This window comes from Lepidochelys kempii, chromosome 14 (assembly GCF_965140265.1).
Source record: "Lepidochelys kempii isolate rLepKem1 chromosome 14, rLepKem1.hap2, whole genome shotgun sequence".
Taxonomy (NCBI): domain Eukaryota; kingdom Metazoa; phylum Chordata; order Testudines; family Cheloniidae; genus Lepidochelys; species Lepidochelys kempii.
This window is the reverse complement of record NC_133269.1, coordinates 2,787,310-2,804,764: the sequence shown is the minus strand read 5'-3', so window position 1 is coordinate 2,804,764 and position 17,455 is coordinate 2,787,310. Positions and strand designations below refer to the sequence as shown.

The following is a 17,455-nucleotide window of genomic DNA, read 5'->3' as shown; positions in this document are numbered from 1 at the left end:
TTCTGACAGCGAATCAATCAGCTTCCTCTGGCCGGAGGAGAGCTGGGCTTTGGCAGCCTCTCCAGGAGAGCTATGAAGCGGGGGCCTCCTTCCATAGCCCAGCAAAAGCGGCACCCACAGGGCCCTGCAGATAAACAGCACGTGCCCTGCCATCCCATAAATCTTTCGATGGGACACCCGCCTCCGAGGGCGCAATCCACAAGGAGTGGCTGCAAAGTGAAAACATCGCCACCTCACAGAGATGAGGTTGTGGCTTACGCAGCCCAGGAAAACACACCCCCACCCCCACCGGACTGCAATGCCCTGATCAGCCTGCGTCCCTGTCCTCTGTCTGCCCGAGCCACAGGGGACTGGTCTGGTACCATGCCCAGCTAGACAGCCTACCTCATTAGCTCAAGCTGTAGAGATTCACACGGTCTGTTTGAAGGTCCCCGGTTCCAACCCAGCACCAGTCAAAACAGCAGCCATCAGAGAGCACCCAACCAAAACGACTGACTGCCCTCGTGTGCTCACTGCCTACACTCCTGGGAGCACTTGGACCTCTTTTGAGGGTCTCCTATCCGGAGGCTGTTTCACAGGCTGATTAACACTGTGGTTGCTCACCTTGGTGTGGTAGGAGATGGTGTTCTTAGCCACAGCACACTGCTTCTCTACTAGGAAGCAGAACCGTCTCCTCTCCTCTGTGAGTGCGGTCTTATAGCCATCAGAGACGTGGTTTTCTAGTTCACCTTGTTTGTTGCCAATAGCGTCGATGTACTAGGGAAAGAAGACAAGCGAAGAGATTATTGGAAGGGACATGTGTTTAATCTCTGCACACCCAGCACTGTGTGATTACCTGCGCCTCAATGGAGGTTTGAAAAGAGTCGCCTGCAAACCCATAACAAGAGAAGAAGTTCTTTTGGGTACAAATCCTGTGCCTTGCCAATGCCTGGATATTTGCTCCAAGAAATAAACGCAGCATTAGCCTGTATGTCTCTTCACTTCTCCCACTAGAGAGAACGTTACTGAAATACTCCACACACAACTGTTACCATTTTGTTTGATTTAAAATTTGCCTGCAAGCACCGAACATTTCTATGCGCGCACACACACGTACGTTGGGGGGGCGGGGGTGCACGCACATGGGGTATCACTCATCCCTCACCAACCATCCTTTACTCATCCAAACTCCCCCGCACAAAGCTACTGACTCAGAAACGTGGGCTTCGAAAGTGGTGTGGGTGGGTGGGGGGAGGGCAGAGCCGAACTGCCTTGCAGCTGCCCTCTCAAACACCCACACCTGGCTAGAGCTAGTGCTCTCAGACCGTACAAGCTGGCTCTGCTGCTTAAACCCTGCTGGCTTTATGCCGATAGGAATCATGACACTTCCATTTGCAACAGCATCTGAGAGCGCTCTCCTTCCAGGCAAACCATGAGCAGTATTGTTATCTTGCACATGGACACACCCACACATCCCCTCAGAGTAATCAACACAAGAAGTTACTGAAGAGAGCAGGGGAGAGGCTGGTGAGCAAGATAAGACCTTATGCCTCACCTGCCCCTCCCCAAATCCCTCTCTTATGCTCACCCATGCCACAGCCCCAGAGGCAGGAATCTGGCACCCCCCTTTCTCTGGGGCCATATCTAGAAAATGCATTGAAAAAACACTAAATGAAACCCATGAGCACAGAATCATTTCTGGCCACCTTTCTCTCCATCCGTGTCCAAGCGCAGACTCTCCATAATCTGTCCTGAACGGCTCTCATAACGCATCCTGCCAGGCCAGCCGATCTGTCACTGGACAGACTAGTAGCAAGAGTTCACCGAACACGACACTGCCCAGTGCCTCAGAAGATCAGCAGTGGGGCAGCTGAGTCAGCAGCCCTTGTGCAGGATTCCCTGTGGAAAGGCAGATGCCAGCACTCACCCCTCTATTTGCATCTAACACACACGCAAACCTTCAGCAAGTTGTCAGAATATTCTGAAATCGTTCCATTTTGCTTTTGTTACTTAGCCCTCAGGTAGGTAGCTTTGCATGTGAACCGCATGCAAGCGACACAAAATTCAGTCCCGTCCACCCTGGCCCAGCACCACCTGTACCTCAGACTTTTACCTTCACCTGTTCCTCTTTAACGGGGTACGTTTTGTGCTGGGGGAAGAAGCCACCAAGACAAGAGCAACCGAGTTCTTCACCTGCAATGGCAACTGGAAGTTTCCTGATCAAACCAGGCGGGACAACCTCTGGGATAGAGAAGAGTTGCGCGAGCCATGCCCGTTGATGGCTTCCACCTTCAGCAAGCCCAATGTGGGTGCCTCTTAGTAATAATTGTTATGGAGGATTCAGAGACAGACGCCCTCAAAGTCAGGTACCAGCTAGGCTCAGGCCACAAATTCTCTTCCCACGGGGCCCCAAACAGTGTGACCATCTGTCAATTCGGGCTGAATTCAAAAACAAAACAAGCAAGCTAGACTGGAGAGGTTTGAATTCCTTCACCAGGTCCCTGAGCCTTCTCCTTAGCCGCTACAGACATTTATGAACCTGCTATTCGCCTCACGCAGTTTGTGCCAATGCCCCATTTCAGGATTCATTTGTCCTTCAGAATGTTTCTGTACACATCATGTCAGAGCATCGCACCACATCTACGCATCCCCAGCCTCGTATCGTTCAAATCACACCCAAGAGAAACACTTCTCCCCCTCTGAAGGGCGCTTGTAGCTTTAGAGAGACAAGGGGGGGAGGTAATATCCTTTCTGGGGCCCACTGCTGCTGGGGAGAGAGACAAACTTTACACAGAGCTCTTCTTCAGGTCTAGGAAAGGTACTCAGGCCTGGTCTACACTAGGAAAATCCCCCCCTGAGTAACACAGTTAAGCCAACCTAATCCCTGGTTTAGACAGTGCAAGGTCGATGGGACAATTCTCCCATTGATCTAGCTACCACGTCTTTGGGAGGTGGATACTTATGCCAACGAGAGAACCTCCCCATCAGTATCGGCAGCAGGGCAGCTGCGCCATTGAAGCATTAAGTGTACACAAGCCCTCAGGGTGTCCCAGCTAAATCTAAGATGGAATAGATTGGTTAGCATAGGTAGTTAACACACTGCAAGGAACCACTCAAGGTGAAGTGGCCAGTGAACACCCAGACCTGAAGAAGAGCTCTGGGCAAGTTCCAAAGCTGGTCTCTCCCCCAGCTGAAGTGATATTATGTTCCCCACCTTGTCTCTCCACTATGCTGGGATTGACGTGGCTATAACACTGTATACTTGTAACTTTGAGCAACATAAGAACAGCCACAATGGGTCAGTTCAAAGCTCCATCTAGCCCAGTGTCCTGTCTTCCGACAGTGGCCAGTGCCAGGTGCCCCAGAGGGAATGAACAGAACAGGGAATCATCAAGTGATCCATTCCCTGTTGCCCATTCCCAGCTTCCGGAAAACAGAGGCTAGGGACACCAGTCCTGCCCATCTTGGCTAATAGCCATTGATGGACCTATCCTCCATGAACTTATCTAGTTCTTTTTTGAACCCTGCTATTGTCTTGGCCTTCACAATATCCTCTGGCAAGGAGTTCCACAGGTTGACTGTGCGTTGTGTGAAAAAATACTTCCTTTTGTTTTAAACCTGCTGCCTATTAATTTCATTTGGTGACCCCTAGTTCTTGTGTTATGAGGAAGAGTAAATAACACTTCCTTATTTACTTTCTCCAGACCCGTCATGATTTTATAGACCTATGCCATATCCTCCCTCTGTCCTCTTTTCCAAGCTGAAGTCCCCGTCTTATTAATCTCTCCTCATATGGAAGTCATTCCATACCCCTCATCAGTTTTGCGTGATAATGCTCCCTATATATGGAGCGTTCCATTTTAGCCTAATCCTAAATATGCTCCTGTCATAACCATACAGCTAAGGGTAGCCCAGAATTCCTCCTTGCCTGTAAGGGGTTAAGAAGCTCAAATAACCTGGTTGGCACCTGACCAAAAGGACCAATGGGGAAAAGATACTTTCAAATCTTGGAGGTGGGGGGAAGGCTTTGTTGTGTGTGTGTGTTCTCTTGGGAAGCAGAGAAGCATCAGGTCAGAAAACTCCTTCTCCTATAAACCATCCTAAAAGTCTCTTATATTACAAAAATTGTAAGTACAAGCCAGGCAAGGCGTGTTAGATGATCTTTTGTTTTGCTTGTGAATTTTTCCTTTGCTGGAGGGAGGTTTATTCCTGTTTTTGTAACTTTGAAACTAAGCCTAGAGGAAGTTCTGCTGTGTTTTTGAATCTTTTGTTAAGCTGTAAAGTTATTTTCCATCCTGATTTTACATAGGTGATTTTTACCTTTTTTAAAAAATAAAATCCTTCTTTTAAGAACCTGACTGATTTCTCTATTGTCCTAAGACCCAGGGGTTTGGGTCTGTGATCACTTTGTAACCAACTGGTTAGGATATTATTCTCAAGCCTCCCCGGGAAAGGGGGTGTAAGGGCTTGGGGGAATAGGAACACCAAGTGGTCTTTTCCCTGATTCTTTGTTAAATCACTTGGTGGTGGCAGCATACCCTTCAAGAGCAAAGAATTTGTGCCTGGGGGAAGTTTTAACCTAAGCTTGTAGAAATAAGCTTAGGGGGTCTTTCATGCAGGTCCCCACATCTGTACCCTAGAGTTCAGAGTGGGGAGGGAACCCTGACAGCTCCATTTCCACCTTCCCTGCAAGGCAATCTCAGTCTTGTCATGAACAGCTTTACAATCCAGTCCAAATTAAATGCTGTTTGTAGACTAACAGATTCCCTGGAAGAGAACCAAATATGGAATATTTCCAAAATCCCACCATTTTCTGCCTCTTTCTCAATTAATACAGAGCAAGTCATGGCAGTTGTATCTTCAGAGCACTTAGGTATCATCCCTCCAACAAATATGGGATGAAACTCAAGGGAAATAAAAACAGACAGCAAAATGAAGTGACTTGCCCAAAGCCACAGAGCAAGCCCATGTCAGAGCTGGGATTAGCATTAGGAAATTCCTGGCTCTCAGTCCTGTGTTCGGGTCATGCCTCCTCCTCAAGACCACACCCTTGGGAATGCCTGCTTTTTGCACACAGGGAGTCTTCCGGCTAGTTTGCTCCTGGATCTCTCCCATAGGCACAAAGCAGACAGCAGTGAAAAGGAAGACACCCCCCCCCGTTCTGCACCCAGAAACTGCATTAAAAAAAAACAAAACACACCACACACTTCAAAAACAATTCCTAGCCTTCCTTACTACTGGGTGCCAGCCTGTGCGTTCTGAACCCAACGTAAACCCCAGTAAGTGACGTAACAGTGCTCTGTGCACACTGAAACAAGTACGCTCCGTGTGTTTGCAGAATGCAGCAGGTAGGCTCCAATTGATCGGAAAAGGCTTCAGCATCAGATGGGCGGGTAAAGGAAGGTGGGGCTATGCTGGGGCAGCAGTGTAACAATCTGCATTAACACGAACACTCTAGGGGTTAGTGTGTGCTCAGCAGTGACCACAGAAACACAGGGCCCACCACGGGTTCCCACGAAACAGTGCACGGATGGGAACAGGCAGCAGCGGGGGGGCACACTAGATCACTTAAGAAGGAGAAGCATCTTACCATGGTATTGGCTTAGTGCAGGAGGGGGTTTCATGGGGCACGCCAGAAGATCAAACACCCACTGCAATTTGTTCTCCCCGTGAATGGGCCCAGAGGGCAACATGCAAGACACAATCTCAAGTCTTTGTGAATTACTGCCGTGCCTCCCAAACCCTGCAGGGGCACCAGGGGAGGAATTTAGGGAGAGAAAGGGCACAGAAACCCTCTGTAATAGAGTCATGTTCCTCCACCTCTGAAAAAAGAAAGACGACTGACTTACAACTCTGGAAAGTGTTTCTGGGTTTCTAGGTTGATGGAGAGCCTTCAAATGCCTTTACCCGAGTGAGGGGAAAGTTACCAGCTAGAATATGCACCAGGAACAAAGATGACCTAATTAGCAATGTCAGCACTTCATCGCTGCACCAAGGGAGCCAAGAATATTAGATGGGAGAGGAATTTTGTTTTAAAATAGCTTTCACTTAAGGCCTGGAGTCACAGAGACCAGAACTTGTGTTGAAGGAAGCTGCAGCTTTGCTCTCAGGGTGAGGGAGGGAAGGGATCAATCTCTGAAGTAAGGAAGAGTAAAATCTTGCAAGTCACAATAACTGGACAGCCTTGCAAGACACAGTATTATCCCTGGAAATTGGTGACTAACCCCAAGCGAGAAGAGTCTGCCTAAGTGGAGAGAGCTCCTAAAGCACTGCAAACTGCCTCCATTGTTCTCCAGGTCAGGGAGGGAGGCACTCACAGCCAAGCCAGCAAGGTGAAAGCCATCATCTATGTAAAGAGCACAGGATGCTGCCCTAAAAAGGAGGCACTGCCCGCATGTGCATCATTCCTGGAACAGCAGCCATTCTTCTAGCCTACAGCTTTAACTCTTGGGCTGCTGGAATCTGTTACAAGAGGACACCTGCAAGAGATTCTGCTAGAAACATAGCTTAGTAACATAAGCAAGGCCTGTTTAGCAAATCTAGATAAGTACCCTCAGTAGAGCTTACTGAGTATTTATAATAACAAACAACTAACTCTTGTATAGGGCTTTGAGTCAACTGACCAGGTTTTCCCCTCTCTGTAAACAGCTCATAACTAGGAGGAATAAGGACACACACATCCTGGTGGGAGATTATGCAACAGAGGAAGAAAACACAGACATGCAGGCTGGAAGCTACCATCATCACTAACATAAGACGACTGGAGATTGTGAAGTACTTCTGGATTTTAGACCAATAAATTCATCCCAGATGCTGGCACAAAAGTTAACAAATTAAGGCTAGAGGTATATTAAAAAAATACAAGAATGTTAACAAGAATCAAAAGAAAAAAAAATCAAAAAGTCCTTGAGACAAACACTACTTCCAAGCAGAGAGTGATCAATTTATAGTCAGTGCAGGCAAAACAGCAGATGTCATATTTGGATTTCACTAAAGCATTCAATCATCATGTGTTATTACTGCGTAAATTAATTCGAATGGTGTTGGATAGAAACAATTCCATGAAAAACTAGCTGGGGAGTGAAAACCAAGGGCAACGCTAATCAGCAATGTATTGAGTTGTACTGCAGGAATCCACATCAGGGACCCTCTTTAATAAATGACTGAAAGGAGAGAGAGAAGCACATGTCAATGAAATCTCCCAGGGATGGAAGTTGGGAGGAGTTGCAAACGCTCATGAGGACTAAAGGGGACCTGGCAAACAAAACAATTTGGCTTGGAAAATCTCAAGCTAAGGGCTAGTCTATACTGGCAGTGCTTTAATGTGGCTTGTGTCTGGGCAGAGTGCTGGAGAGAGCTCTCCCAGGGCTCTCAAAATAACCCCACCTCTAGGAGAGGTGCAGCTCCCAGTGCTGGGGCACTGTTTACACTGGCCATTTACAGCCCTGGAACTTGCAGCGCTCAGGGGGTGTTTTTTCACACCCCTGAGTGAGAAAGTTGCAGCACTGTGAAATGCCAGTGTAGACCAGCTTGAATACCTTTTGGGGAAAACAACACAAACACAACAGTCCTCAGCAGAGGGAAGCCAGTACCGCTGCAGGAGACTGCTAGATGGATGTGCTTACAATGGGCTGTGGCAGCAGAAATGGCTAATGCAATTCGGGTCTGCGTACACAAATGCATCACATTGTGAGTAGGGAGGGACCAGTCAACCTATAGCTCTGGTGGGAACACACCCGGAACACTAGTTTTTTGGAAACAGAATCTAAAGACCAACCAGGGGAGATCAGAGGGATAGATGAAGGAATTGGAAGGATTAAGAGAGCCAAGGGACTACCATGATGTGAGAGAACATGAAAACAGCCTACAAGGTTTTGAAAAAAGTGTGGGCTCCAAAAGCAGAGGATTTATTTAAGGTGGCACAAGGGGGAATAATTAGAAGTAATGAGATAAAAATTAAGAAATGGAAAAGCAAGGCTGATTATCAGGGAAAGCTTCCTGTTAGTGAGACCTATTAGGTTGCAGAACAGCCTCTCAAAGGGAGTGATGAAATCCATAGCCTGAGCATATTTAAAGCTAGACAGAATATATTAGAATGATGTGTAGGGATCACAACCTTGCAGCAGCCCCAGGAAGGACATGGCTTCAGCTCTAGTTTCCATGAGTCTATCCCAAACTAGCAGATTAATTCAGTGCCCCCAAGGAGCTCAGCCCTTCCTTTTCGGAACAAGGTGCTGAGCAAACATGATGCGTGTTTTGAGAGCCAGGCTTTACCAGTAGCTGCCACCACCAATGCAGATGGGAAGTTCTGGCACAAGATTGTGAGATATGGGAAGTTAAGTGGCAATTAAGTCAAGACAGGCCCAGTTGTGCACTCCCCTCCCACTCCCCACTGTTATGTCCACGAACGGATTTACACTCCACTCTCTAACAAGGGTGAAAGAAAGGAAACACGATATGCTATTGTTAAAATCACACTTGATTTGAACACTTGGCAGGGTCACAAATTCATGTCTTGCTATCATTACTTAATGTCTTGCTATCATTACTATCATTACTTGCTACTCCGAGCCCCATACAATTTATGAATGAGAGTGAACTATTATATGCTTCATCTGTCATCAGTAACAATTATTCTGAACCACAGATTTGTGGTATTTTGTGGTCTGTCTTGTTTAGGCTAGAGACACAAAGGGGAAGGAAAGGTTTTGCTTTTCCTAGGTTATATTGTACAACTACTTGGACACAAAATCTCTCACGGATATAACAGAAACACCACTTAGCCACCTGCAGCTGTACTGTCTGGAGCAGGGATCTCACACACGAAGGAGAGTTAGGTTAGGTCTCTACTTGAATGGAAGACCAAGGAGAATCTAGGAGCTGCAGAAAGTATTCTGGAAGATTCTGTTGGGTTGGTGTTTTTCCGATTCAGAGTCACAATTAAATCGATGCATCAGCTGAGTGACAAGGGGCTACAGTACTCCTTTTCTTTTTGCGAATACAGACTAACACGGCTGTTACTCTGAAACCAGGCTACTTACTGGCGATTGTATAGAGAGCACTCAGCTATTCAGTAACACACACATCCGCATTTGAGGCTCAGCCCTGCAAGACACTCAGCATGCCAGCCGCAAGCCACCAAAGCACATGAAGTAGTCAAGACTTCAGAGAAAGGTTCTGGCACTCAGTGATACATGCAGAGTTCCTGCAAATCTACTAGCATGCTGTTGAGTCCATCATCATCATTTTAACATATATGACATTTTAGGGGGCTTGTGTGTTTTGTTTTGAAGAATGATCTGGAGATGCTAACATGCCTCTCTCCAAGACACACAAGCAGCTAGCAGACCTCAGGCTGTGAAATGAGCCAAAGTTGCTCTTAACCCTCTCCTTTGTATGGAAAACAAAACAATCTTCCTCCTGGATTGGAGAATCGCTTCAAGTGGGTTTCCATGGAAGCCACATCACATTCCGTTTTCTTTTGCAAAGAAACAATCCCTCTAGCGCAGCGGTTCTCAAACTTTTGACTGTGAGCCCTTTTACCTAGCAAGCCTCTGAGTGCGACCCCCCTCTTATAAAATTAAAACACACTTTTTTATACATTTAACACCATTATAAATGCTGGAGGCAAACAACAGGGTTCAGGGTGGAGGTGACCCCCCCATGAAATAACCTCGCAACCTCCTGAGGGGTCCCAAGCCCCAGTTTGAGACCCCCTGCTCTAGAAAGCCACGAGGTTCTGAACATGGACATATGAATATGCAAACACCTCATTTCATACACAACACTATGTCCTACCACATTAGCACACTTCAATCCATAAGGGGAAATCCACTCAGAATGCTCCTGGCACGGTACTTCCCTTAGTAGTCATCCCCCTACTCTTTGGGAGGACACTGGGAGTAGTTGCGAGATACACACCACAGCACTATTCAGGTGAGGCTCAGCAATGGAGATGGAAAATAATCAGTCATTTTACGCACTGAGTTCTGCAATAATATTCAACTTAACTGACAGTTTTTCCTCATTGGTGCATTAGAGAGAGAGAGAGAATGAATCTGCAAATATCACAGTATTTGGGGATTATTCCTAAATGCCTTTATTCACCAAGCAGCATGCAAAGCTAATGCAAGTTAGCAGAAGTCTCTACAGGTTTCTTCCTGCCATCCACCCCTCCGCACTGGGTCCAACCCCCCCCATTCTGATTCACCGGGTCCTCGCTTCATTTAAATGCTTTGAAAACTCCTCTCTTACACACTTGTCCTCAAGAAGTGATGCCTAGCAGTGCACACCTGCATTTAAAACCAGAGTGCATCCCTGCACTGAGCTAGCCATGTTCTCACTCTGATAACTCCCCCCTCACCAGCCTACTGCTGGTGACCCCCCCAACTGGCATTTAGACTGTAAGCGTTTTCAGGCAGGGACCATGAAGCACCCACTGCATCTGGGGAGGCTAGATAACAGGAACAAAACAAAAGATTGAGAGGAAGGGGCTTTGCATCAGTAGATCTCAAAGCCTTTCACAATCTTCGTGTATTTACCCTGTGACGCAGGGCAGGGCTGTTACCAACATTGTCCAGATGGGAAGAGAGGCTAAGGGACTTTGTCCAAGGTCTCACAGAATAGGCTCTCTTGGGCAGAGCCGGGAACTGAATCCCAGTATCCCAAGCCTTGGGTAGTGCCCGAATCACTCGGCCATCTTTCCTCTCTAAGGAGCAACCCGTTTATTTTTACTCCAGAGGTAATGCACACTGCCTTATTCTATCCACTGCCAGACTGCCTCCTTGGGTCGCACCATGCCTTGAACCTGCGCCCAGTGAAACAAGAGGTACTGGTGACATTTCCGGTTTGTCCAGCCCGCTTCGCCACCACCACCACCACCGAGGTACAATCTTACTAGTCTGCACTCTGCCTGCCTCTTGCTTCACGCCACGGCCAGCACACCGCCACCGGAGCCTCGCCACCGCCTGAGAACGCCCTTCCCCTTGCTTTGTTCTTCTATCTCAATGTGCTCAGCCAGGTTCCCAGCCCTTCACGCCCCCATTTCAGGCCACAAATCTCCTTTTAAAACAAACTGTTCATTTGCTGTAAAGGCCCAACAGACCCACCCCAAGGCAAGACAAGTGACATTCTCTCTGCATGAAACACACTGCAGAGAGAGCAGAGATACGTGGCTGGTTATTGCACTAGCTGAGGCGTATCCAATATGAACAGCCAATTCTAACACACAGCTAATCATCATTGCTAAAAGTCAGGCCTCCCATTTCATTTCTCCATGATCTAGGATCTTCTCTTGTTGCGTCTCCTCTCACAGGACCATTCTTCAGGGTAGAAATCTGGTCTTTTACTTCTCTGTAAAGTGCCATACACACATGACATTAAATAAAATGCAAAGAACAGCAACTAGTTGCTCTCTTCGTCTGACTGTGTGGGCGTTTTGAGATCAGCCACTTAAAACAACTCCTCAATAAAGAGCATCTAGGATCAGTCTTTGTGAACTAGCGGCATGCAGAGCCATTTTTCTACTGAAGGACACATTTCAAAGTTATCCCAAACCTGAGCAGAAGTGACCTGTAAGGGCAGTTTCCAGGAGACTAATTTGCGGTATCTCAGCTCAGAGGAGGGAAAAAAAAAAAACAAAAAAAAAAACCTCAGTGCTGACAGTGTTTATAACAGTGGCTTACAGCTTTGGTAAACTACACAGCCGAGCTCAGAGACCTGTGCTTGCTGAGGCTGAGCGGTGAAAGATGAAGTCTATGGCTGGAGCAGCTGGGTAACTGACTCAAAAGGAGAGTCAAGCCGGTTCCTCCTCTCACTGTCCTGCCTTTTACGAGCTACTCACCAATTAGAGACCTTGAAACAAGCGCACCAAATACCTTGATTGGTATGGTTCCTCTAGCACTGAGTCACAGGCTCACTATCAGAAACAGGCAGAGAGTCAGGGGCTTCTCCAAGGCCCCAGATCATCAAGAACTGGGCGGGAAGTTTTAGACCAGGCTCTCAGGAGGTTTCCAGTACCCTTTGCTTCTGGTCAGTGCTCCCACCCAATGGCATGTTTTTCTGCTTCAGGAGCTGGCTAGAACTAGGAACTGCAGAGGCGGCTGCAAGAACTCAGGAAAAACTTCAGTACAAGAGGTGGGGAGAGTGTTTTAGGTGGAGCTAAAGGCCAATATTTATTAAATTCAAACCGCATCTCCCAGCCTTAATTTGAATAGGCCCAAAAGAGGAGAAACAAGTCGGGCCAATGAGAAGGCCAGAGCAACACAACCCATGAACAAAATGCTTGGAACCTGCAGTAGAGAGATTTTAATTGGGCTACCTTTATGCTCTCCCTCTGGTGACTACTCGGCACTTCAGGAAATCTAGCTGGATTCATTTTTAATGTTTTAAACTTAAATGTCAATTATTGAGAGCTTCCTCTGAGCTTTAACATAATTCTTTTTACTGGTCTTTATATAAAAGCTGGTGGCCTCGTTACAGCAAAGTCCTTATCCATTAGGATTGCCTGACCTATAACTAAAATTATTTCTCCTTATGGGAATATCCAAGTGAGACTTCAATTACAAAACCTTTATGAAAACTACAAGCCATTTGACGCAATGGCATTTCAGGTGTTCAGAAAGGAGAAGAGTACGCGTATGCACCTGAAGGCACGAAGATACTTGATTGGAGTAGAACTCCTGGCCAGGTATCAGTGTAACCTAACCTACCCTTTACACAAGGCTGCTGCTAGCCTGTGTCCCCTCCCCACCCCCCCATACAGAGTGGCAGGAACAACCTAAGTACGAATGAAAACCTTGCAATGTTAAAAGAAAAGGAGGACTTGTGGCACCTTAGAGACTAACCAATTTATTTGAGCATGAGCTTTCGTGAGCTACAGCTCACTTCATCGGATGCAAGTCTCCTGGCTGGAGGAAGTCTGTTGTACTCCTATACCGTTCTTGCCAATGCAATAGAAAGAGGATAGGTGAAGTTGCTAAGAAAGGGCAAGCGTCACAGTTCCAGGATGAGCTGTGCCTTTGACCCCTTAGCCAGTCTCTCTGGGGGCACCCTTCCAAGAGGCAGGCCCAGCACCTGCACTTCTCTCAGAGTGAAAATCTGCCATTCCCCTACTTTTAGACTGGTCTCGAGGTTACAGCACCCTTGTTTCCTCAGCAGGTCCAACTGGGTTTCTTCTAGGAGCTGCAGACAGTTGTAAATGCAGCAACATTGAACAACATTCTCAGATTCTCCTCTCCCCCTAAGTTATCAGCCCACCTGCCGAGACCTTCAAAGGATTTGATACCTGTACTGTTTTAGTCTGAACTTTTATTTCAAAGCCATTAGGATGGTAGGATTGTTGGCTGCTTTAAAGCGAAGAGGTCAGACTATTTAGCACAACTAAAAAAGGAGCTTTCAAAATAAATTCACTTTGATTCCTGCTTTTCTGATGTTGCAAATCACACAAAAGCCTCCCTGGCTGAACCAAACAGGGGGGAGGAGGGGAGGGAAATCAACTGCAGGCTGTGGTCCCTACATTTTTTCTGTCACGTGCCCCCCCACCTCCCATTACCCATAATGGAATCCGTCTGCAGCCCGAGGCTGGGGTGCTGGGCCACAGCTGGGAGCAGAGGCCAGAGCAGGACGGCACTTCCACCCCAAGCTCCGTGGGGCATGACCCTGGCATGGCCATGCCCCCCTGAACATTTCTCTGTGTCCTCCTACTGGGGGCTGCTCCCCACAGTTTGGGGAGCACTGACTTAGGGGGGAGCACTGATACTCAGCAAGTCAATAAAAGGGATCCCAGACTCATGCAGAAATGGACAGGGGTTTTCAGACTCAACTGTACTAAACTCAGTTTTAAGATTTGTTACTGAAAGCGACCGTGCTTCAAAACTGGAGACAGGCATTGAGCCATCCGCTAATGCAATGTATTAAGTAGCGATAACATCCAGGACAGAAGATCATCAATACACAAGCCAACAACTAGTCACACCAGGAGCTACTTGTAGGTGCTGACACCATAGCCTGCAAGCAGAGCTTTTTCCATGGAAAGTCATAGGATGCTTCAACCACTCAGCTACATTAATCTTCAGAGTCCCTCTCACCCACTGAACACTCTGGTGAAGGAAGCAAGCATGGAAGAGAGCTCACACTTCAGCTGGAACATTCAGACAGGCAGGTGATAGCTCAGGTAAGGATTAGCTCGGTCCTGGCACCCAAGCTGTTCAGAGACAAGGGGCTTTATCAGCTCTGCTTGGGGCTCATTTGGAAGTGAACACGGAAACTTCCACTTTAGTGGAGTCCTGCTAGCAAGCTGGTCTGTGTCTGCTTGATCAAGCCTCACCTCAAATCCCTATTCTTCCCAGAGGTAGACAACTTCCCACACACAAGATAAACAGCAAAACAAAGTCTGAATGCCTGATCGGAATTAGCCACTCATCCTTCCCTTTGTGAGAGAGAATAAAAGCAGGAGTTCACCAGAAGAATCACAAGTGAGATGAATACTTACTTGTTTGGCCTCAATTCCATTGGCCAAATCTGACATACCGGGCAACTCTTAAACCTTGGCCCTTTCAAAAATTAGATTCATCATGGCCTTGCTCTGCCACACTGCAGGCCAGACACTCAACAGCTTCAGGAGTCTTATTTGTCTAGTCCTGGACACATCCTAGTTAGACCAGGAAAGGATGTGTTGGAGGGTCTTGGAAGGCTGAGATAATGGGGATGGGGTGGAGGGAAAGGAACAGGGAGAAGTCAAACACATTTTGAGCCTCTTCACAGAGCAGCCACTAGTCCTAGCCTCCTGGGGCACCGATTTTAAGCTTCAGTTTTATTTCAGGACAATGACAAACTGCTGCAATTCAGCAAACAATGGAATGGCACAGAAGAGCAATTACACTTCCTGCAGTTCTAAATATGAAAACAGAGCACTGCATAGTTTCTGAATCCTGGCTGTTTAACAGTCAGTCACTTGCGTTTAAGTGCTGCATTAACCTAAATCTAGGAGTCCTCAAGTTTTTTTTGTTGTTTGTTTGTTTTTTTAAACAGAACAGAATGACTTTTCTGTAACTACCAGGATATTTCTGCCAACAGCAACTTCTCTCACTACAAAACAAACTCATCTGCAACACACGTCCTTTCAGACACGGGCTCAGTGAACCATGGCTCCAATTTACTAGAGTCTCTAGCAAGTGCATCCCCCTTAAAGCCCCAAGTTGGTTGGTTTTATAAGACAACCACCACACAGACAGTGCTGTGCCAGGGTATAAAACACCCCGAAGACTCAAAAGTTGGCAGCATCTGAGCCAAATTCCAATTCCTCTGCCAAGAAGCATGTTGTTCTCTAGTTTAAATAAGCAGAGTTGTCAAAGAGATCAGATATTTGTGGAACAAGACTAGATGTCTGTGTGACATCAGCAGCTGTTCAGCACTGAATTCAGAGCGGCCAATAAAGCTGGGATTCTTCGCTTCCAATGCTGGCAAGTTTTTCCATCTTCCGTACCCCAGGCAAGAGGTTTCCTCCTCAAACCAGCTGCTCTTTAGATACAGGACGTCAGTCGAGATCAGCTGAAGAGGCAAAAGAAAAAATAGACTATGGTGGAGGAGCTCCAGTCCTGAGCATGGCAAGCCCTTGTGCTAAGCCAACACAAGAAACCAGAGTGGAAGTGTTATAGGTGGGGATAAGGCCCAGACCCAGGAGGACTACACCTGGCATGCAGCCCGCATGAAACCGCTGTAGTGCTGTGTTACGCACAGTGCCAATGATTCAACTCCATACACTAAATCAAAAGCGATGCCACTTCCTATTGCCAAGCCACATCCTCACACCAGACCTCTGCTATCCTAGGAACAATAGATTTCCATTCCTCCACACGCAATTCTCCACAGGGCGCTGTACGTTGTTCTCCTCGCAGAGCTCACTGGGATTTAAACATTTATCCAAGTTCCCCAGTGAGCATTTATGGCAAGAGTCCACCTGAGCCTATGGCAGTTCGGGTATCCTGGGCCAGCAAAGGGGCTTAGTAGGTTTGGTGGCGGGGGGGGGGGGGGGGGAAGAGGGAGGAGTGACAGAGGGATCGCTCAGTGGTTTGAGCATTGGCCTGCTAAACCCAGGGTTGTGATTTCAATCCTTGGGGGGGCATTTAGGGATCTGGGGCAAAAATTGGTCCTGCTTTGAGCAGGGGGTTGGACCAGATGACCTCCTGAGGTCCCTTCCAACCCAGATATTCTATGAAAATCATGCTTTCAAATCCACCATAAAGAAAATGGGGAAACAGTTTTAAGAGTGGCCCAGAAGAGTTTGCTCTTTTAGGGCACGAAGCCCCACCACAGTGAGCAGCACAGCACAGCGATGAATCAGCAACACTCAGTCAAATTCAGCAACACCAGCTTTTTATTTTAATCCCGAAAAACCCAGCAATCCAGCAGTCTTTGCAGCTCTTTTTAAGCTTAAAAACCATTGCAAGGTTTTTCCAAAGAGACAAGCTCTTCCTAAATTCCTACTGTAGAAAGATTAAGTGCTTGAAAGAATGATCCCGTTTCTTTCCCTTTACCCAAAACAAGCCACGCTAATAGAACTAACCCACATCTCTGCTACTTTCTGTCAAGAACATCAAAGTCTCAGTTAACTGAGCACCTCTGAATAGTCGCCCTCTCTCTGCAGCATGGCAGAAAGGTACAGACAGAGGAGGAGAATTCATTTTAGCTAACTTGGAGGGGTATACTTCATAGGTGGGGGAATCCCTGCAAAAATAAGGACAATGCAGTCCCTAGGTGCTTAGAGGACTCATAGGAGATAAAGGAGCCATGGCAGGATTTTGGTTCTCTGTGTCCATATGGGCAACATTCGTGAGCAAGAGATAGCTAATTGCCAATCTTGGTACCTTGTGTTTTCCTGCATCTAAAGATATCCTTGCCCACTGGTCTACCATTCCTTCTCTTTCAGCTGGCAATTAAAAGAATAGGTTGCAAGGAAGCAGATATTCAGAAGTGATTTAAAAATCTTAATTTAGAGTTCATGTGCTCATCAAGTCTTCAAGTGGGATAAGCGAACAAACAGAACTTCTCTGCATGTTTTACTACGCCAGCACACTTTAGAGTGGCTTTTAAAAGCCAGCTTCTTAAACAACCTCAGGTGGATACAAGCATGTGTGCTAAAACTCAGGGTGCTGGGGTGCGGCAGCACCCCTGGGCTTGAAGTGGTTTCCACCATATAAAGGGTTCAGTTTTGTTAAATGGCTCTCAGCACTCCCACTGTAAAAACGCCACTGGATAAATGATGCCTCAGGACAGAGTTAGGAGTGACAGATCAGTAAGAATTCAGTATGCAGCATTTTAAACAAGCAGAAGAATTCTTTCTGGAAGCTTGAGATAAGAATGCTGATAAACACTTCCAGTTTTTCCCTTCAGTGATCTTTCTGCTCTACGCTGCTAACAGAATAACTCACTCGTGGAGTTTTAGTACAATTAGAAAAGGTACTCTCCCCTACAGAAT

General features: G+C 46.9%; 1 protein-coding gene across 10 annotated transcripts in view; it reads right to left on the bottom strand.

Moving 5' to 3' along the window:
- The window catches only part of BAIAP2 (BAR/IMD domain containing adaptor protein 2), an 88,760-nt gene that overhangs the window by 23,195 nt on the left and 48,110 nt on the right, over positions 1-17,455 (bottom strand). For all 10 annotated transcript variants that reach the window (XM_073311971.1, XM_073311967.1, XM_073311974.1 and 7 more), the window contains one exon: positions 604-756. In XM_073311971.1, the coding sequence (XP_073168072.1) occupies positions 604-756 (153 nt within the window). The remainder of the gene's footprint in view (positions 1-603; positions 757-17,455) is intronic.